General features: G+C 37.8%; 1 protein-coding gene across 3 annotated transcripts in view; it reads left to right on the forward strand.

Annotated features, from left to right (window-relative positions):
• Window positions 1–22,874, forward strand: part of LOC136830268 (zinc finger protein on ecdysone puffs-like) — a 161,975-nt gene that overhangs the window by 75,193 nt on the left and 63,908 nt on the right. For all 3 annotated transcript variants that reach the window (XM_067089648.1, XM_067089649.1, XM_067089650.1), the window contains 4 exons: window positions 5,741–5,823; window positions 5,984–6,025; window positions 6,154–6,231; window positions 21,023–21,124. In XM_067089648.1, coding sequence (XP_066945749.1) covers window positions 5,741–5,823; window positions 5,984–6,025; window positions 6,154–6,231; window positions 21,023–21,124 — 305 coding nt within the window. The remainder of the gene's footprint in view (window positions 1–5,740; window positions 5,824–5,983; window positions 6,026–6,153; window positions 6,232–21,022; window positions 21,125–22,874) is intronic.

Raw genomic sequence — 22,874 nt, forward strand, 5'->3', positions numbered from 1 at the left:
CGAAGAGGTTACCAGTCTACTGCTCTCAGTCCCAGACCAGGAAGCAGTGGCAGTGGGCGCCTTCCTCATGAATTGGGAGGGACTAGACATGTGCGCTTTTCCTCTATTCAAGATCCTAGACAGAGTCATGAAGAAGTTCAGAGTCGAACGACGCCGCGCATGACCCTGATAGCTCCATTTTGGCCCATGAGACCATGGATCACGGAGGTGATGGAGTGGCTAGTAGACACCCCCCAGATCGTTACCTTGTCGGAACGATCTACTCAGACAGCCACATATAGAGAGATACCATCAAAATCTCCTCGCTCTCAACCTAACTGCCTTTCGACTATCGAAAAACTGGCAAGAGCGAAGGGCTTTTCAAGGAAGCTGCAAGAGCCATCGCGAGTGAGGAGAACGTCCACACTCAAGGTGTACCAATCAAAGTGGGACATATTCAGAGAATGGTGCAGGAAAAATAACATTTCCTCTTCCAGTACCTCTCTAACTCAACTGGCAGATTTTCTTCTGCATTTGAAAACCCAAGGAAACCTAGCAGTATCTACCATCAAGGGATACCGCAGCATGCTTGCTTCCGTCTTCCGTCACAGAAATATTGACGTGTCGGGAGACAAGGACCTCACGGATCTCATAAGGTCTTTTGAGACAGTTAAGAGGAAGGACAACCCGACCCCCTCTTGGAATTTGGACGTAGTCCTAAAATTTTTAACCTTGAATAGGTTTGAACCTCTCGACAAGGCTTCATGGAAGGAACTCACTAAGAAGACCCTTTTCCTGGTCGCTTTGGCTACAGCCAAGAGGGTAGGAGAACTACAAGCCTTTAGCAAGAAAGTAGGCTTCAATGGGGAAAATGCAGTCTGCTCACTTCAACTTGGTTTTCTCGCTAAAAACGAGAACCCTTCTCAACCATGGCCCAGATCTTTTTCCATACCAGGGCTGTCTCATTTAGTAGGACAGGAAAAAGAGAGAGGCCTTTGTCCAGTTAGGGCCCCTAAAATTTTATCTACAGAGGACCAGAAACATGAGAGGTCAGACAGATCACCTCTGGTGCTCAGTGAAGAAACCTTCGTTACCCTTATCAAAGAATGCACTGGCGTTCTTTATCAAGGACTTAATAAGGGAAGCTCACCAAGAATGTGACGAGAAAAGCTTCCCAATCCTCAAAGTCAAAGCGCACGAAGTAAGAGCTGTGGCGACTTCGATGGTTTATAGACACAACAGGTCTATGAAATCGATTTTGGAAGCGACTTTTTGGTGAAGCAAATCTATCTTCGCAGATTGTTACCTGAAAGAAGTACAGACCCAATATGAGGATTGCTGTTCCCTGGGTCCGTACGTTGCCTCCGGCGCCGTAGTTGGAGAGGGTACTACTGCCTCTACCCTATAACCTTTTTTTTTTTGTATTATACCCTTGCCTTTTTCTTGATTTGAACTCACAGGTTGTCTGTGAAGGTTGTTGCAACCTTCCACAGTCTGGGGTTGCAAGTCTAAGTTAGGTTTTATGGAGTGTGCTATTTAGTGATTTTAGTGGGTCAGGTGGTCAGCTCTTTGTCCATGGCTATGCCAGGATAGCAAGGGTGGTGGTCTAGTCATGTTAAGGTTGAGGACCGTGTGACAGCCCCATAGAGACTTTCTACAGCCCCTGGATGGGTCGCTGGGTCTCTCAAGGAATGCAGGCGAATGAGGCAGGATAATCATGAAGCCAGCTTCCTTATCAGGTAAGAACCAGAGTATGTTTACAGCTAATATTTAGTGTTTAGTAATTATACGAATTCCCAACGGTGTTTTGGTTCTCTAACCCACCACCAATGGTGTCAATCAGCTATATATATGTAACTACCAGGAAGTTAGATATTTAAAAATGGTATTTTCATTATAAAATAAGTTTTTAAATATACTTACCTGGTAGTTACATATATAAAAGGTCCCTCCCTCCTCCCCTCTGAGAACAGGGGCATGGAATTTCTGAGGACAATTGGGAATGGTTCTAAGTACCTGGTAGAGGGCGCTCAGGTATGGCCACCTGACCATCTATCGGCGATTACCGCTGAATTTTGAATTTCTGCCGTGCTTGTGCATGACGAATCGGCGGGATAAAGCTATATATATGTAACTACCAGGTAAGTATATTTAAAAACTTATTTTATAATGAAAATACCATTTTTGGCTCCTTTTTTTTGTCATTGCCTGAAGTTTAGTATGCAACCATCAGAAATGAAAAAAAATATCATTATCATATATAAATATTGGAATATATGACAGCGAAAAAAAAACCATATAATTGTATATAAATCGCGCTGTAAGCACAACAGTTAAAGCTAATGAGTTAATTTTTTTTAGTTGTATTGTACACTAAATTGCGATGATTTTGGTATATAACAAATTGTAAAACGATCAAAGCAACACAGAAAAATATTATCACAAAATGATGCATGAATTAAGTAATGCACGGACGTAAAAAATGTTTTTCAAAAATTCACCATAAATCGAAATATTGTGCTAGAGACTTCCCGTTTGTTGAAAAATGAAGCTAAATGATTGAATATTACTAGACTGTAAGTGTTTTAGCTTACAATTGCAGTTTTCGACCATTTCGGTCGGGTTAAAGTTGACCGAAAGTCGAATTTTTTCTATTTATCTTGATTTATATGAAAATATTTCAAAACTGATAAAAGCTACAACCATGAGTTATTTTCTGTTGTATTGTACATGAAATTGCACACATTTTCATATATAAAACTTTATGTAATGCCTAATATAAAACGGTGCAAATATTACGACAACGAGGCGAAAGAATTTCTGAGATGTTCGGCCGAGTTACACAAGCAGACGTAAGGAAAAGTTTTTAAAAATTCACCATAAATCGAAATATTGTGCTAGAGACTTCCAATTTATTGCAAAATGAAGGTACATGATTGAATATTACTAGAATGTAAGAGTTTTAGCTTACAATTGCGTTTTTCGACCATTTCGGTCGAGTTAAAGTTGACCGAAGGTTGAAATTTTGGCAGTTAATGTAATTTATGTGAAAATATTTTAAAACTGATAAAAGCTACAACCATGAGCTATCTTCTGTTGTGTTCTACACAAAATTGCGCACATTTTCATATATAAAAGTTTATGTAACGACTAATGTAAAATGATGCAAACATTACGACAACATGACGAAAAGAATTTCTGAGATGTTCGGCAGAGTTACGCAGCGCAGAGACGTAAGGAAAAAGTTTTCATTTCAGACATTCACCATAAATCGAAATATTGTGCTAGAGACTTCCAGTTTGTTGCAAAATGAAGGTACATGATTGAATATTACTAGAATGTAAGAGTTTTAGCTTATAATTGAGTTTTTACCATTTCGGTCGAGTTAAAGTTGACCGAAGGTTGAAATTTTGGCAGTTATCGTGGTTTATATGAAAATATTTCAAAACTGATAAAAGCTACAACCATGAGTTATTTTCTGTTGTATTCTACATGAAATTGTGCACATTTCCATATATAAAACTTTATGTAACGACTAATATAAAACAGTGCAAACATTACGACAACGTGATGAAAAGAATTTCTGGCGGGGCGTAAGGAAAAGTTTTTTCAAAAATTCACCATAAATCGAAATATTGTGCTAGAGACTTCCAATTGGTTGCAAAATGAAGGTAAATGATTGAATATTACTAGAATGTAAGAGGTTTAGCTTACAATTGCGTTTTTGACCATTTCCGGTCGAGTCAAAGTTGACCGAAGGTTGAAATTTTGGCAGTTATCGTGATTTATATGAAAATATTTCAAAACTGATAAAAGCTACAACCCTGAGTTATTTTCTGTTGTATTCTACATGAAATTGCGCACATTTTGATATATAAAACTTTATGTAACGGCTAATATAGAACAGTGTAAAAATTACGACAAAATGACGAAAGAATTTCTGAAATTTTCGGCTCGGGCGTGAGAAAAAAGTTTTTTTCAAAAATTCACCATAAATCGAAATATTGTGCTAGAGACTTCCAATTTGTTGCAAAATGAAGGTACACGATTGAATATTACTAGAATGTAAGAGTTTTAGCTTACAATTGCGTTTTTCGACCATTTCGGTTGAGTCAAAGTTGACCGAAGGTTGAAATTTTTTGTAGTCGACGTACAGTACGTCCACTTGGCACCCAACAGACAATTTTAGTCGACGTATGATACGTCCAGTAGGCGTTTAAGGGTTAATGAGCGGCAGAACTCCTACAGCCATTATTGGAAGGAGGACGTCCGAAATGAGTTACTGTGCCATCATACCACATCCTGAACAGTACCAGATCCCTGCATCTGATGCACAACACCCTTACATTAGCAGTGCTGATTAACATGTTGACTGCGATGTGCTCCTTGTGTGGTTCACGGGACTCTCCAGTTTGATTGAAGTCCTGTTAGTAATTGTACTAATGCACAGAACAATTGTGTATGTGATAAAGTTAACATATATATATATATATATATATATATATATATATATATATATATATATATATATATATATATATATATATATATATATATATATATATATATATATATGTGTGTGTGTGTGTGTGTGTGTATACTGTACTTAGATTGTCTGTAAAGTAACACTATATTGAAAATCTACACGTTTCAATTGACCACAGGCCACACACATATCATACAGGGCAGTGTGGACTATTTTCAGCCACACCTAGCGTGATCCACATCTGGTACATGTCGCATACGGTAATTCCTGAGATCATTCTGAGCGATATGCACCATATCTGGCAATCCAAAGTGTGACCATATTTGGCATACAATGCCCACAGGAATGTTTTTAATAATTTTGTGCGACATGAACCATATATGACCACATCTAGTTTGTGCATATTAGGGACACAACGCCTATAGTAAAGACTTTCATTGTGTCAGGTGAAGGTGTGTCTTGTGAAGTGTACCAGATAAAATCATGGTTTCTGCAGTGTCTGAGCACTCAGCTTACCTCACAGAAATACTATTGAAATTCCCACTTCAATAGGTTGCTGGTTACTGATTTTATATGGGCTTAAAGTTATCACCCACTGGGACAGTTTGCAGAGTTGCCTATCAGTCAATGTGGTAATGGTATCTGAACTGGTCTGCATGACTACAGCAGGCTTCAAGTGCAACTAAAGGTTTATGGGACTGCCATCGTAATTCAGAATGGGCAGCAGTGGTGCCCAGTTGATCTGCTCATTGCAGTCTCCAACCTACTTGCACTTGCAGCAGCTGACCTTAATCATCTAAAGTTATTTGATGTATGTGCAGACATATGAAATAGGCAATGTTATGGATTTGTAGTGAAACTGAAAAGAATTTTGTCCATTTCATGCTTGATTCATGAACAGCTGGGAAATTGTGCATCTCCTTTAAACCAAAAAGAGAAAGACGATGAGAACCAAACATTATTTAAAGACAATGCAACTGAAATGAACATATAATATTTAAAAATAGTGTCTTAACAGAGAGGATCCTATCAAAATAATAATATTAATACTAATAATTACCATCAGTTGGAAAGGTTGTGACTTTCATGGCAAAGGATTGGCATGTCTCTTGTTTTGTACAATAATGACCCCTACTTACTATTTCTTTGGTACAAATATAGATACATAACATTTCTTGGGTACAAATATATGTAGGTACATAACTTTATGCATGCAGATATCCCAATTTTTAGAATTTGCTAATTAACTAGTGTTTCTCTTTTTTTTTTTTTAAGGAATTGCATTTATTAATTTTGAGACCCAGGAAGCTGTCGACAAGTTGATTGAAGAGAAGTTTGTTACTATGGATGATGTTAAGGTATGTTGCTGCTGATTAAAAGTCAACTGTTGCACCCACAAAAAGAATCAAAAAGTGATACACTTGAGGTTTTTTCAGTTCTTTGTAAATTAGACAGTTAACATCCCTCCCAGTATCGTTTTCTTAGTATAATTACCAAGTATTTGCTTTTCTTTTACAGCTTGAAATTAGAAAACCAAAAGAAGGCAAAGGAAATAACCAGGTAAGTTATTTTATCATTTGTTTAAGTTTTCCTAATTCTGTCACTCATTATTACTGAAATTTTTTTGAGTCCTGTACGTGTATGTTTATACATCTAAGTTACACATTTCTTTTTGTATAACATTTCAGGATGAACCAGTTATATCTGTTCCCAGAGAGGCTCTGAATTGCTATGTTTGTAAAAAGGATAAATTCCCATCTCTTAGGGTATGTATTTTATCTACATAGGTGTAATGATAGCTTTTAGATCCTGTTGCTGATGAATTAAATTTTTGAAGGAATGATCTGCATAAGGTTTTATGTTCATTGTGAGGTACAAAACATTACATTGCAAATGTCATTTAGTTTGGCTTCATTTGTCAGATCAGTTACTATTGAGAAGTCAGATTACTTCATTAACTAGCGAGTGTTTCCTGTACTGTATACAGGCAGTCCCCGGTTATCGGTGGCCTCGGTTATCGGCGATTCAGTTTTACAGCACTTGTCTAGCCACGATGATAACTGAATTTTTGACACCGATCTCCAGTTATCGGCGCCGATAACCAGGGATCAGCACTATTATCGCTGATATTCGGTTATCATCATGCTGTCGGGAACAGAGCCCCCGCTGGTAACCGGGGACTGCCAGTACTGTGTTTCCAAATTCCTATCTGTCTTGTGTCACACATTCTGCTTAGTCTTATTAGGACTGCTTTCATTGCTGGTTGACTCGTTTTCATGTATGTGCTTTATCAGTACCACCTCCTCTTTTTCATCTTGGTTTTTATGTGCTGTTTGTTTCAGCCATCATTACAGTATCTGTCATTGCCTCAAGTTTAAATCATGCTTACTAGCGCAGTTAGATCACTGTCATTTTCATTGTATACTTTGTTTTATGTTTTCCTTCCACATAATTGTATGTTAGAATTTCACCTTGATACATAATAGTCTTAATGAATTAAAATGCTAAAATAACATTGCTCTTGAAATTTTGTTGATTTTTTCTCAGGCAAGTGAAGGGCATTACACACAGTGCAGTTATTTTGTAAGCACAAAGAGATAAGAGAAAGGATAAATGAGAGAAAATTGTCTTCTAATCAACATGGATGCTTCTAGTACAATATTCAAATTTTTGGTTAAAGGATAATAACAATAATGGATTACTTAAAGTATCATTTTGAAATAAATCTTACCTCTCTGTTATGATAGCTGTATTTCTGCATCAGGTGGGAGGGCAATAGAGTGAAAAGCAAACAAAAAAATAATAGGATCATTAAGTTTGAACCGTCTGTTCGCCTGTCCCTTTTGGGTGGTTTGAACATCCATAGTTTTCCATGCAGTTTTTCTCTGTTGTCGGCCTGCAAGGACGCATTGGAGAGTGTTTATGTGATTTTGTTAATTAGATCATTATCTGAATTTGGTTTGGGTTATCTTTTGTATATTTGTCATTATTTAGGATATCTTCCAGAGAGTAGAAAGACAAGTCGTCTTTAGTCTGTAAGGTAAGAGGGTGCATACCCGGCTTGACTCTTCAGTTTACGACGGTCACAACCAACAGTTAAATGGAACGACGATCGATAGATCAGTGTATTGGTTGTTCAGATAAAATAATGAATATTTATTTAAAGTATAAGCAGATGCAAAAAGCAGGTAAGAATGTGAAAAGACAGAAAAGATTCTTTTAACTCTAAGACAGGAAGTGAGGTTAGGAGTTTCTCATTTTCCACAACCTTTCAAATAGCAGCCCTTGCCTCTCTCTCTGTTTTCCTCATAATGCTTCTTCAAAATTTTCTCTTCTCAAAGCTCCCCATATTGTTCAGGATATGAGGTTTGGCATTTAGAAGTGATGTAGCTGTAATTATAGTCTTAGGACTACTTGCTGCTTTATCTGCCCAATTATTCTACCTTTTTCTGGTTTCTCCCTTGCCTCCCAGTTGTTGGAGGTACAGGGAAGTGGGGTATGTCTGGGAGTGGAATTGGTTTGTGCCTGTTGTCTTCCTCTGGCCAACCTGGTATGTGTCACATACAGGTTGGCACTCAGTCACCGAAAGATAAGCATGACAAGATCAAGCGAATTTTGGTAAAATTAGTTTAGTTACATTCTTGTTGCAGAAAAGGCTAATGTTCAGTGATTGAAATAAACAGACTGATGAAATATTAAATAAAGTAATGTTAAAGATGATTAATTATAAATAAGAGAATTCAGTGTCAGTTTCTATTATGTACTAACAGTATGAAAGAAAAATCAGTAAAGTAAAACTGTTTCAAGTTACATAACTTTGTACGTAGCATGAACAGTGTAGTGTGCCCGCAACTGTGTTTGTGGAGTGAGCGCTTAGGAACCAGGAACCAGGCAGGAGGTAGATATAATAGGTAAGGCTAAGCACACTCACTCAGTATCTGATATTTTGTATCCCCTAGGCCTTAGTGGAGGCTGTGTACTCCTAGCAATCCCTATCCAGGTTCTTCCTGTAGTCTTCCCTTGCAAGATGATTTGGTATTCTCTCAGAGGCCATTTGCTTGACATCATATGCTCGCTTGACAGTAGGCGCTCACCTGGCAGCAGGCGTTTGCCTGGAAGTAGGCTCTCTCCTGACAGCAGGAGCTTGCCTGGAAGCAGGCGCTAGCCTTGCATTGGAAGATCTCTTGCCAGTAGGCGCTCACCTGCCATTGAATACACACTTGACAGCAGGAGCTCGCCTGACGCCGAACGCTGCCTTACCGTTAGACTTTTGCATGGCACCAGGCGCCCATGTTCTTCTCGGTTTTCCGGGCAGTCTGGCTATGCCGGTTCATCTTCACGTTTTTATCTGACGTGAGGGATTTTCATGTAAGTTACTGCAATCGGGTGTGTGAACTCATTTGTTCTCCTAATTCTCCTTCCTTTCTCAGGTGTTCTCATCAACTTTTGACACCTGCCTTGTAAGACAGTATAGTCTACCCTCGTTAAGACGGACTAATAGGGGGCCAGGGTGTCCGTCTTAGCCGATATTGTGGTTTCGCCGCCGATATCTATATATACTGTATACAGGCAGTCCCCGGTTATTGGCGGGGTTCCGTTTCTGAGGGTGCGTTAAAGTGGGGGTCCACTGCATGTAGAGATTTTTAAAAATTTGAAAATGCCACTCTCTGATGGTTGGCATTGCTGCACAGCCTCAAAAAAATGTTGTTAACACTTCTGGCACTCATACAGAGAAATTCTGAATTTAAGAGGGGGAGATCAGACAGTTGTTATACAACAAGGCAGTAGAGCCAATATTAATGTACTCGCCACAGTTTTACCATTGTATTTTCTTGTTCCCAAGACCTCAGGAAGAGGGCTGGAGGCCAGTATTGGATATTTCCAGTCACAGCAAGTTTATTCATTGTACTCCTTTTTCGATGGAGTCATTCAGTTCAATCCTGGCAGCCATTTGAAAAGGCAAATGGAAGATTTCTGTCAACATGTAGGAAATGTACTTCGAAGCCCAAGCACAACCTCAGTCGAAGAAGTGTCCACACCTGTTCTAAGGGAAGGTCTTCCAATTCTAAGCTCTGCATTTTGGTCTGAGTTTGGCACTATGCGTTGGCGTCCTTAGCAAGGTGGAGTCACCTGCTTGGAATTAGAGTTGTCTCATATTTAGACAACTGGTTAGTTCTCACCAATTTGTTTCAGGCAGTCTTGAAGGTGTAAGATTACTTGTATGTCTAGCCTCAGGACTGGACATTTTGTTCAATGGCGACAAATGTATGCTTTTTCCAGTCCAATTGAGGTTTATCTGGGGATGAAGATTGACTCTCTTTTTAGGTTTTTTTCTGACAGAAAAAGACAGTTTTCTGCCACTATTAAGAGAATTTTCATGGGTCTGCCTCTAGACCTCAAGAACCCAGACCTTACATTGTCATTAAATGTCTTGGAGGAAGGTAGGGTGTCATTCTAAGACACATTTGATGTCAAGGAGTTGGACTGTAGAGAAGAGCAAACTGCATATAAACAACTTCGAGATTTTACAGGTTTGGAATGGTCTTATGCAAGTGGAACATCTAGCCAGAGACAAGACGGTCACAGTCTTTTCCAGCAATTCAACTTCTTAGTTCTTACATAAGGAAGCTAAGAGACACTGATCAAGAGATTTGTTCAGGCTAACAAAGAAACTCCTTTCTCCTTCGGACAGAGTCCAGGGACATGATTTGTTTACCTCATTTTGTCCCAGGCAGAGACAGTGTTACCGCAGACCATTTCAGTAGGAAAGTTCAAGGTCTTCTTTTAGGTGTGCCGGAAGTTGAACCTCTTGGAAGGCCAAACATGAATCTGTTCATGAGTGCCCAAAACACAACACTCCCAGTTTACTGCCCTCCATGCCAGAATCCTCAGGCATGGGCAGCTGATGCCTCTCTGCAGTACATGAGAATGGTTTTGATAGCTCCTTGATAAGCTCAGAGGAAATGGTTTCCTAAAGTTCCTTTCCTGCCAGCAGATGTTCATTGCCTTTTGCTGTTCAGGAAAGATCTTTTCAGACAGTCTTATTTGAGAAGATCTCATCAAGCCTCCACATGCCTCATCTGACAGTGTAGAGATTGTCAGCCGTCTGTTACAAGTTAGAGGCTTTTCTAGGGTGGCTAGAGAAGCAACCCTTAAGTCTAGGAGACTCTCCACTATTAGACGGTATAAATAACAAAGGTCAGTTTATTGATCCTGGTGCTTGTCCAGAGGGATATCTAGCACCTGTACCACTATAGACATCCAGAGCAAGTTCTCTGGTATCTCAGGTACACAAAACAGTTTTCTGTCCCAGTGATCAAAGGATGCTGCTTTACATTGTCTTGAGTTCTGTGTCATGCTTACTGGAACATGCTCACAGTTTAAATTTGAAAGAGGTTTTCAGTCTTTGGAGCTGGAAATTTCAAGTCTTCCCACCAGGGTTTATGATGAAATTTAGATGTAGTCCTTACATATTTAACTGTACCTCAGTTTGAGCCTTTGGGTAAGGCATCTCTTAAGCACTTTAGAGACACGCTTTTTTAGCCCTTGTGATGGTAAAGCATAATAACGTGCTTCAGGCCCTTTTAGTGTTCTGTACAAGAAAACTGTTGTGCTGTCTGTGTCTGTCCATCTGCACTTTTTCTGTCTGCCCTCAAATCTTAAAAACTACTGAGGCTAGAGGGCTGCAAATTGGTATGTTGATCATCCACCCTGCGATCATCACACATACCAAATTGCAGCTCTCTAGCCTCAGTAGTTTTTATTTTATGTAAGGTTAAACTAAGCCATAATCGTACATCTGGCAGTGATATAGGACAGGCCACCACTGGGCCATGTTGAAGTTTAATGGGCCACAGCTCATACGGCATTATACCGAGACCACTGAAAGATAGATCTATTTTCGGTGGCCTTGATTATTCGCTGTACACAAAACTCGATTTCTTTGTCGCATTTTTTACTTGTTTTGTATGTGGGTCTGGTTCCAGTGGAAACGTCTCTTTTCTTTCATTGCATAGAGAAAAGGCTTAGAAGTGAAAACCCTTCCCAGATTTGTGACAGCGCCAAATTTAATGCTTAAGGTCAGTGAGGAAGTAGTTTTATGTCCAGTTAGAATTCTAATGGTTGACATGGACAGACTTAAACCCTCAAGAGGAGGAGTTAAGAATTTATATTATGGTGTTAGAAGGCCAAACACTCCTATGTTCAAGAATGCTTGATTACACAGATTTGAATCCTGAGCTTTTCCTGTTTTTGAAATTCAAGCTTGTGTCATCCATGCCGTAAGCACATTTTGTTTCCTTTAAAACCTTTGGCGAGAGAAGGTTGTCAATGCAACTCAGTGGAAGTGTGTAACTGTGTTTTTGCCTCATATTACTCATGAAACATTCAAATTTAGATGAGATGTGTAAAGCCCATAGTCTTGTTGTTGTTGTGGGAAAGCCTCTCCTGAACCAAATAGAGTAACCCTGCTCTCTCTCTTATCATTGGTTGTTAGAAAATCCCTCTATCGAATTTTGGGAGCTTGAAGGTACACATTGGTGTATAGGAGCACACCTTCCTATCTGAAGGAAGTTGTCTTTAGTTTTGGACAGTCAGTTATGGGCTTTAGACTCAGGCACAGGAGTACTAGTAATCTATCTCGTAGATTACTAGTCCTTTTCTCTATAAGGATCCTCTGAAATCTCACTATGAGGGTCTTACACCCTGCTGTGGTTCTAAAGTCTGGCAACAGTACCTACCAGTAAGGATCACACAACAGGCAGGAATGTTTAGAAGCTTTTTTCCCCCTTATTAAAAAACTTTTAGTTTGCTTGGCTGAGCAGTTGTTTCTCTGACTGCACTAACCCACCATCCTCCTTAAGTGTGGTAGTTAGCTAACTTTAACAGTAAGATTCATTCCAAATAATGAATTTGTGATAAAATTGTTTCGATATTTCCTTACTGTTAAAATGAAAACCCACCCAGCCTCCCCGCATCCTAGTGGGTGGTCATGAAGAATTCTGACAAGAACTTAAACATTCCAGTGCCACCTGGTGGGAAACAGGTGATTACAGGGACAGTCCTAGTGGGTTAGCCAAGCAATGTTTTGTTTATTTTGAATCGTATATAATTGCGTGAAGATATAAGCTAGCTTTAACAGTAGGTAAATATCCATATAATTTTATCATAAAAACTTTAATTTTATTTAATTTTCATATAGGTCTAAATTTATAGTGTAGTTTAAAAATACTAGTAAGGCTGTCATCATTACGAATATCTAGATTTTTTGCCCTTGTATGTTCTTGGAAAGGCTTATTATCTACATCAGTAATATTAAAGAATGCATGAATTTTATTAAATTAAATGGAGTTTCACCTAATATTGTATTTGGATGTATGATGGTTTTGACTACACTTGATACAATTTAATTCTATGTGGTTGTATAGTTGCTTGATTTTCTTCATAGTTAATTTTATATGTATAGCCTTATTTCCTTATTTTGTCCAATATTTTTATTTGAGGGACTAGTTTACCCATTAAATTATATTTTTTCTACAGTTAGTGGTGCATCTTTGTTTCTTTTCCAGTGTACAGTGTATCATAAATGTCCTTGTTTTCAGTATTTTTGTATCATTTTTGTTGATCACGCTGTTCTTCCATTCTTTGTAATTTACTGTCCATTCTCTCGTGTGCTGTTCATAAATGTCATGTCCACTAACTTTACTATTCACATTATAAATTTTATTAGTTGTCATGTAGTTCTTAGATTTATTTGTGGTTGTAGTCTCAACAATCCATTAATTTCCCTTAATTTATCAAAACTATTTTCCTTTGATGGATATCTTGACAGGAGATAATTTTTAAGTATAAATGCTCTTTTGGTGTTGTTTTAGTATTAGGAACTTAACCAATTCCAAATTCCTAAAAGTGTCAAAGTCGATCAAGGATTGATGTGGTGTATTATAAATACTGCATTTAGCCTTGGTTTCTTTTTACATGGTTCCAAAGTTTTATTGGCTTATTTTGTGGGACTCGAGTAGGGAGTTTATGGAAGTCTTTATACATATATGGGTTGTCAGGATTTGAATTATAATTGCCTTCCAATACCAAAGGGACCTACAGGGAATGAGTGTGCAGTAGTTCTCTTACAAATGATGTCCATCCTGAGAGAACTTTGTAGATATACACCTTACCCTCACTGCCTTAAGGGTCATTACTCATGTGAGATCAAACCCAGCACTTGGGTAAGGTTTGACATTATTCTTTTTTACCTCACTTGGCTATGCCAACTTCTCTAATTTAGGGGGTTAAGTGGCACACCTTTCATACACACCCACCTTGGATTATTCTAAGAATAATCCAAACCATTTTCAACTACTGGACTTGTTTATTGCTTATATTGTAAAAAAAAAAAAAAGCTCGGTCTTGATAGTAGAGAAAAATGGTGTGGTAAAAAGTGAGAGTCAACTAATATAGTTTAGAGTAGCTAATTACAAATTTAGACTTAGACCAAAGTAGTTACCCTTCAAAGCATCCACCCAGTGACCAGGAGTATTTGGCAAAGACAAGAAAATGTTGAGAACATATTCGATGTCTAGATTCCATAAAGGGAAAAGATGACATAAAAACATTAATAATGATGATGGTCTTGCGCCTGTGCAATGTTACATTGGTACATGAAGGTAGGCTCATTGAACTTTCAGATGATAAAATCAGCCTTAGACATATTTCTAAAAATTTAGTGTGCTACTGAAAGTAAAGGAACTTTGCCCCAAACCCTCATTAACAAGTAAAAGAGTTTACCATGTAGGATTTTTTTGTCTTTAATTCTTTAACTATCAGTTTTTACCGCCTTTTACAGTAGTCATATTTCAGTGTGATATAAAGGGTTTATCTTTTTCACACATTTTAGTTTTACACAACCTATGTTAATCCAAAATTCAACCAACAAGTTATGGAAATAAATAATAAATAAATTTTTGTCAAAATCTTCATTATTTTCAATTTATCTAATCATCAAGTTTATAAGAATTTAAGTAAAATCCAAATTCTGTTGATGAAGACAAACCCTTTGGCCCAGCCGTATAGGAGTTAAGGATTCTGACAATGGGCTAAACATCCAAATTTAAGTTCTTCTCTTATTGATGACGTATGCAAACATCAAAAAAAAAAAAAAATTCACAAACCAGCAGACAAGATGAGGATCATTTTCAGCGAGTGTTCCTGATATTTTTTATACATATGTAATGTTTATGCTTATTTGTTTTGTAGAGTTTAAGATTATAATTATAATTACATTATCTTTTGTCTGCAAGAGAGAGAGAGAAATATTTTTATACATAAGTAACAAGAATGTTTATTTGTTTAGTTTTAGCTTTTATTTATAATTGCATTACTTTTCTGAGAGAGAGAGAGAGAGAGAGAGAGAGAGAGAGAGAGAGAACACTTTATATCTTCCTTGGAATAATTACAACTTTGCAATTGCAAAAACTACGTAATTTATCTTAACCCTTAAACGCCGACTGGACGTATCGTACATCGACTAAAATTGTCTGTCGGGTGCCGATTGGACGTACCGTACGTCGACTACAGAAAATTTCAACCTTCGGTCAACTTTGACTCGACCGAAATGGTCGAAAAATGCAATTGTAAGGTAAAACTCTTACATTCTAGTAATATTCAATCATTTACCTTCATTTTGCAACAAATTGGAAGTCTCTAGCGCAATATTTCGATTTATGGTGAATTTTTGAAAAAAACTTTTTCCTTACGTCCGCGCGGTAACTCGGCCGAAAATTTCAGAAATTCTTTTGTCACTTTGTTGTAATTTTTGCGCCGTTTTATATTAGCCATTACATAAAGTTTTATATATGAAAATGTGCGCAATTTCATGTAAAATACAACAAAAAACAACCCATGGTTGTAGCTTTTATCAGTTTGGAAATATTTTCATATAAATCACGATGTGCCAAAATTTCAACCTTCGGTCAACTTTGACTCGACCGAAATGGTAGAAAAATGCAATTGTAAGCTAAAACTCTTACATTCTAGTAATATTCAATCATTTACCTTCATTTTGCAACAGATTGGAAGTCTCTAGCTCAATATTTCGATTTATGGTTAATTTTTGAAAAAAACTTTTTCCTTCGTCCACGTGCGGCAACTCGGCCGAAAATCTCAGAAATTCTTTCGTCACGTTGTCGTAATGTTTGCACCATTTTATATCAGTCGTTACATAAAGTTTTATATATGAAAATGTGCGCAATTTCATGTAGAATACAACAGAAAATAACTCATGGTTGTAGCTTTTATCAGTTTTGAAATATTTTCATATAAATCACGATAAGTGCCAAAATTTAAACCTACAGTCAACTTTGACTAGACCGAAATGGTTGAAAAACGCAATTGTAAGCTAAAACTCTTACATTCTAGTAATATTCGATCATTTACCTTCATTTTGCAACAAATTGGAAGTCTCTAGTACAATATTTGGATTTATGGTGAATTTTTGAAAAATCCTTTTCCTTACGTCCGCGCACGGTAACTCTGCCGAAAATCTCAGAAATTCTTTCGTCACTTTGTCGTAATGTTTGCACCGTTTTTCTAATAGCCGTTACATAAAGTTTTATATATGAAAATGTGTGCAATTTCATGTAGAATACAACAAAAAATAACTCATGGTTGTAGCTTTTATCAGCTTTGAAATATTTTCATATAAATCAAGATAAATAGAAAAAATTCGACCTTCGGTCAAATTTAACTCGACCGAAATGGTCGAAAACTGCAATTGTAAGCTAAAACACTTACAGTCTAGTAATATTCAATCATTTACCTTCATTTTGCAACAAATTGGAAGTCTCTAGCACAATATTTCGATTTATGGTGAATTTTTGAAAAAAAATTTGTTTTACTTCTGCGCGATACGAATTCATGCATGATTTTGTGATAATATTTTCTCTGTGTTGCTTTGATCGTTTTACAATTTGTTATATACCAAAATCATTGCAATTTAGTGTACAATACAAAGAAAAAAAATAACTCATTAGCTTTAACCGTTTTGCTCACAGCGCGATTTGTATACAATTATATATGACTTTTTTTGCGCTGTCATATATTCCAGTATTTATATATGATAATGATATTTTTTCATTTCTGATGGTTGCATACTAAACTTCAGGCAATGACAAAAAAAGGAGCCAAAAATGAACTCTTAATCTTAAAAACTAAGCGTGCTGTGATTTTTTGAAAAAAAACTTTTTTTCTGCTTCGGCGCTAACTCCCGAACGCCGCCGGCATACGGCAGACACTTTTGTAAATAGAGGCTCGGCGTTTAAGGGTTAATTGCAAATAGTTTTTTGGGCAATTATTCTTTTGTTGGGGGAATGGCAGTTTTCTCATATCTCATAATTTCTACTCATTACTCCACATACATAATATTAATTTGGGCAGTTTTTATACACTGTTTTATAGAGCAATCATTCAGCTGTAAAAATGAAACAAAATTGAGCATTCAACCTTGAAAATTGTTGGAGCTACAAGTCTGAACAAAAAAGGTAAAAGAAGCTTTCTGAGCATATGGAGTGGGTGACCGGCACTTTTCTTATTGAAACATGATGCTACTTTGTCATTCATTTTTTCATATTTTCCTTGCTATAATTACAACTTTTTAAAATTTCAATAACTAGGTAATTTATCTGGATATACTGTACTGGGGCTTTAAAACGATGACTTTAAATTTTTTTGACCAAATGATTTTTTGGGAAAGTGCAAAATTTTCATGTATCTAATAATGTCTACTCAATATTTCACCTATGTAGTTTTTTTAGGATTTTTTATGTCATTATATAGGGGAATCATTCAACTGAAAAATTAAACAAAATTACGGTCTACCTTGAAAACTGTTGGGGTTACGTGTCTTTGAACAGAAAAGGTAAAAGCAATTTTCGTGCTTATTGCTTGACTGACACTTTTTTTTTTACAGAAAACGTTATGCTAATTTGTCATCTATTTTTTCATATTTTCCTTGCTATAATTACAACTTTTTGCATGGCAATAACGAGATAATTTATCTGGTGTACTATGGATAAGCAAAGAAAACTTTATTGCAAATTTTTTATTTTTTTTTATTTTTTTGGTGGGGAAAAGTGCAAAATTTTCTTGTATCTCATAATTTTTACTCATTCAACCTACATAAAAGTAATTTTGGGGCGATTTTTGTATGTCATTATATAGAATAATTATTCGGCTGCAAAATGAAATAAAAATGACACTTTAAATCAATTTGTATTTTTCATAACTAGCAAACCTGCAGTCTTAACTAAAGGGAAAAATTCTCTAGTGCCTGCTGGAGTCTGGTTAAAAAAGTACAAGGAGTTTGGTGGCAACGGGAGTTAGCCAAGATGGCAGTAAGGACTGGTCACAGCCGACCTACCTTACTCCATCTCGGCTACAATGCATCAGTTTCCTTTAGCCCAGGCAACAAAATGAGGGGTGGCTTGAGGTGAGCCATATACGTTAAGACTGCAGGTTTGTTAGTTTTGAAAAATACAAATTGATTTAAAATTTGTCATTTTTTCTTATACAGAAGAAACCTTTGGTCTTAATGTAAGGGAGACTTACTCTTGGAATGAGGATGGAGAAAGCCTCAGAACCAACTGGAGTTTCAGCACATCTGAGCTAACTTCCTAGCCAAAGTAGGACATAGGAAAGAGTCATATGCCTCTGATCTGCAAAGTAAAAGGTTGCTCATCAGCCAGACATCTGGGCTAAGAGACATTGTGAACTCCTGTTACATTGTGTCTTGTAGGAACATTAAGAACCTTAATTGTTGGAGGACAATAAAACTTACATTGGGCACCAACCTTGTTTATTGCCATTTCCTCTCTCCCCTTGTAAGAGAGAGGAGGGGGCTTGCTTCCATATATAGTTTGTATTGTGTAGGAACAATAAAAAAAATCAATGGAATGGGGCTCCCTCACCTGTTTCTGACCAGTTCCATTGCATGATGGATTAATTCTCTCCACTGCCCACTGGTAGGGTAGAAAAAGAAAGTGAAAGGAAGAAGACCAGTCATCCCATTCACACTCACTTTTAAAACCAACATCTTAGGAAAGATACAAACAGTCCCACTAGGGGCACTGGCTGAGCTACACAACTTGTTGAGCAGCCACCACCGGACCCAAGAAAAAAGTGCCCAAGGACCTATGGGCAATGTCCCGCAGATAGAAGGATGTAAAGGTGGTTAGTTAAAGCCATGTACCAGCCTTTAAAATTTTTTTGAACCAACAAGTTCTTTTTGAAAGTGATGGAAGGGCCTAGACCCCTGACATCATGAGCTTTTGCATGCATTGTATTGGCATGTGATTGTGAAGAAGAACTATAGGCTTGCTTGACTACTTCTCGTAGCCAAAAGGAGATTGAATTCTTGGACACTCCTTCTTGTTCCGGCCTGTACTAGCAAAAAGTCTTCAACAACCTTGTCTGAGATGTTGAGTCCTTTTTATGTCCTTTCTATGTCCCTGATGGGACATAGAAAGTAATTCGTCAGGATTGTTACCAACAAAATAACCGAGGGAAGGTGTAGAAAAAGACTTGAATCTGTCGTCATGAACTTATCTACAAATTCCAGGACAAATTCGAAGACTACTAACCCCCAACCCTCATGTGCTTAACTTCAAAAGAGAGTCCATAAAGTTTACTAACTCTCTTTGATGAGGCCAAAGCTAAAAGGAAAGCCATCTTGAGGGTTAAATTCCTGTCTGATGAAGCCCTTAAGGGTTCGTATGGACTACGTGGGAGACTGCTAAGTGCTGGTGTTAGGTCCAAGTTTGGAGGCCTAAGATCTCTTGGGGAACAGGACTGCTCAAAACTCCTGAGAAGCATAGAGATTTCCCATGTAGAAGAAAGGTCTGTGTCCTTTAAACATAGAACTAAACCTAGAGCAGCCCTATAGCCTTTGATGGCTGACACCAAAAGAAATTTCTCCCTACAGAGAAAAATGATGAAATCTACCACTTGTTGAATTGTAGTTCCGACTGGATGCCAATCACAGTAGACAGTCCACTTTCCCTGGTACACGGTTGTAGAAGACCTCCTCAGGTAACCAGACATTTCTGACTCTGCTGTGTGAGAAAAGCCTCTTGCTCACAGGAGGTATTGGATAGTCTCCAACCGTAAAGAGGTAGGGACCCTACCGACTGGTGAAACTTCTTGATGTGTGGTTGGCATAGAAGGTTGTGCCAAGGAGGAATCTCTCTTGGTGCTTCTGTCAGTAAAGCTAGCAGATCGGGGTACCATTCTGGGTGTAGCCACAAGGGAGCTACAAGGGTCTTTCTGAAGTTCTGAGAAATCATCACTATTGATAACTTAGCAGATTAGACAAAAGGCGTAGATGTCCAGATTGCCCCAAGGATTTTGTAGGGTTTCCTCTGCCAAGGCCCAGGGATCTTGAATGACTGAATAAAATATCTGTAGTTCTTTTTGTTGTGTCTGTTTGCAAAAAGATCTATTGATAGCCTCCATATATAGAAAAGCCTTTTCGCCACTTCCTGATGCAGTGACCACTGTTCCCAGAACCTGACCATGATGATTCAACTTGTCTGCCACCATGTTCCTCTTGCCTGGGATGTAACTGACTGAGAGAACCACCGAGTGAGAGGCCGCTCACCGGTGCAATTGTGGTGTCATATCGTGAAGATGACGAGACACTAGCCCCCGTTTTTTGACATAAGCTGCCACTGTATTGTTGTCGGACATTAGGACCATGGAGTCCCCGTTACCCTTTCTTGAAATTCCTGAAGTGCTAGGAAGGCTGCTTTCAGCTCCAGGATGTTTATATGAAGCTGTTTGTCTTGGTGATCCCATACCCCTGATGTTAGGAGATCATCCAAGTGTACTCCCAACCCTCATATGAGGTGTCCAAGAACAGAAGAATCTGTGGAGGGGGAGAATGAAGGGGTACTTCTTTGGTCAGGTTCCTGTTGTCCAACTGTCAAACTAAGCCCTTCCTCACTTTGCTGTGAGAGGAACTTGGAACAAGGGAGGATCCCTTGAAGGGAACCAAAACTCCTTTAATCACCATTGGAGAGATCAAATGTGGAGACGACTGTGAGGAACTAGCTTCTCCAAGGACAACAGGTAACCTAGAATGACCTGCCACTGGTGAGCAGGTTGCTTCTGTTCGGACAGGAAGAATTGGGCAAAGTTCCTGAACTTTTCTAGTTGTTGGCCTGATGGGAATACCCTCACTGCTGTCGTGTCTCTTGGCATGCCTGTTCTGTTTATGAACAATTGAGAGGTCTACCTTGAAAATTGTTAGAGCTGAGCATCACTGGAAAAAAAAAGTTGTAAAAACTGTTACTCTTACTGCTTGAGTCACTGCCACTTCCCACAGATGTATTTGTGGAAGGGTTAATAATAATGATAAGAATTAGTTTTTCATGTGTTGGCTGTAAACCAAAATAATAAATTTTCTAAACCACATTTTCACACTAAAGTAATTGACTTATGCCATACAGTATATCATTAGGTTGTTTATTAAGGTCTAGAAGTGTATAATCCCCATACATATCATTTCAGGTATTCTTCAATCACAAACAAGGAAAGCAGCATCGAATTCTTCTCAAGTTGTTTAGAGCAAAAAGTGCTTCAGTACTTCAGCTTTTGAGAGCAGAGTCGAAGGTAGGTCTCATCATCCTCTGTTTCAGGTCCTTTATTTGATGTCCAAGTATCTATAAAAACATTTTTTCCTTAAGGTCACTTTTCTAGATTTACTGAGGGACCTGTCTTCAAAGACAGGCAGAAATTGGATCAAAACGAAAGTGAAACAGGTTGATGGGCATGGACCAAAGTGAATGAATGAAAAGCAAAGGCAGAAAGTAGTAGGGCAAGAGCCAGCGGGATTCTGCACTTTCAGAACTACCTATTGTTTCCTATGCAAGGGAGAGCTGTTGGTGGAAAAAAATCAAAATTTTTTCCAAATACTCTTAAGTATACGTAATTATGAGTAAGTATATTTAGTGGTTAAAAATCTGCCTAAAGTCTCAAGAAGAATGAAGACATCTGCAAAGTGCGATTGTGGAATTAACCTATAACAGGGTGCCTGAAATCCTTAGCCTACCATATGGGAATAAAAATGAGTAAAACCCTCTCAGTATTGATAAATAAATCAGTAAGCAACATTCATATTAAGCTAATCATACAGTACTGAGTGTGTTGTCTAGCTTAGGAGAGCTAATTAGAATACAGTACAGTACGGTACTGATGGTTGGGGGTTTGCCCTCCCAGTGCATATGTTTTTCAGCCTGTGTTTATATGTGTGTATGTGTATGTGTGCATCGTATCTCTCTCTCTAGGAAAATGCACAAGGGACAATGTAAAGGGAGCGGAGTGGAAGACAGACAGGCAAGAAAACAGTTAGAAATAATCATCTCACAATTAGGCGTTTTATTTAGAAATAATCATCTCACAATTAGGCGTTTAATAGAAATAAATTTCCATCTCACATCATGATCAAACCCAGAACTCATAAATGAAGGGCAAGGGTGCTGCCAGTTGAACTACACAGGTCATAAAAATGTTGGAACCTAAGTACTTCAGTACCAGAGGCTGTACCTGGGTAGGATGCATACCTTGCATGCGGATGAGTTTTTCCAGCTTCTTGACCCAAGGTATGCGGCTTGCCCAGGTACAACCTTATGTTAGTAGTGCTTGGTTCCAACTTCTCTTATAAATTATATGAATGAGTTGATATTGCCCTTGCCTTTCATTTGAGATCCTAGGTTTGATCCTGATATGAGGTAGAAATATTTTTATTTTACAGACATGATTGTACTGTATGCAGTCAGCTCCTGGGATTCGCGGGGAATAGGGATCACAACTACCCGCGAATAGCTAAAACCCCCGAATACTTGGCACCCTCCTCTAAAAATGCTTATAACTGCCTATTTTAAGGGGAGTGCTGATGCCATACATTATAAAGTGCTTGTTGCTATCTCTTGTGAAGAAATTTAGAAATTTTTTTTGCAGTTGAAAAAAATCATGATGTAACTTTTCAAAAATATTACGCAGAATAAAAACTTTCACTCAGAAATGAATTTGCCAATGAGAAATCAATATGCTGTACACAGTTATACTACACTGTCAAAGTTTCATTGAGTTTAGTTCAGTCTTCTTGGAGAAACAAGAATTTATTTTTGAAAAAAGTAAGCTTTCAGAAAACAGCAAAAGAAATACATTAATTGCCTATGAAACTGTGACAGTTAGAAAGCTGATTTTTGCTCTAAAACTATTTTGTCATATAAGCAATATCCCCTGAAATTTACAATGTAATCAAAAGAATAGAACTGAGCTCTCTCTTGATTTATATGTTACCTAAAATTTGCATTTATGGGGAGCGCCGATGCCATAAGGCCCCATTATAAAGTAGTTG

This window comes from Macrobrachium rosenbergii, chromosome 46, assembly GCF_040412425.1.
Source record: "Macrobrachium rosenbergii isolate ZJJX-2024 chromosome 46, ASM4041242v1, whole genome shotgun sequence".
In the NCBI taxonomy this organism is placed as follows: Eukaryota; Metazoa; Arthropoda; class Malacostraca; order Decapoda; family Palaemonidae; genus Macrobrachium; species Macrobrachium rosenbergii.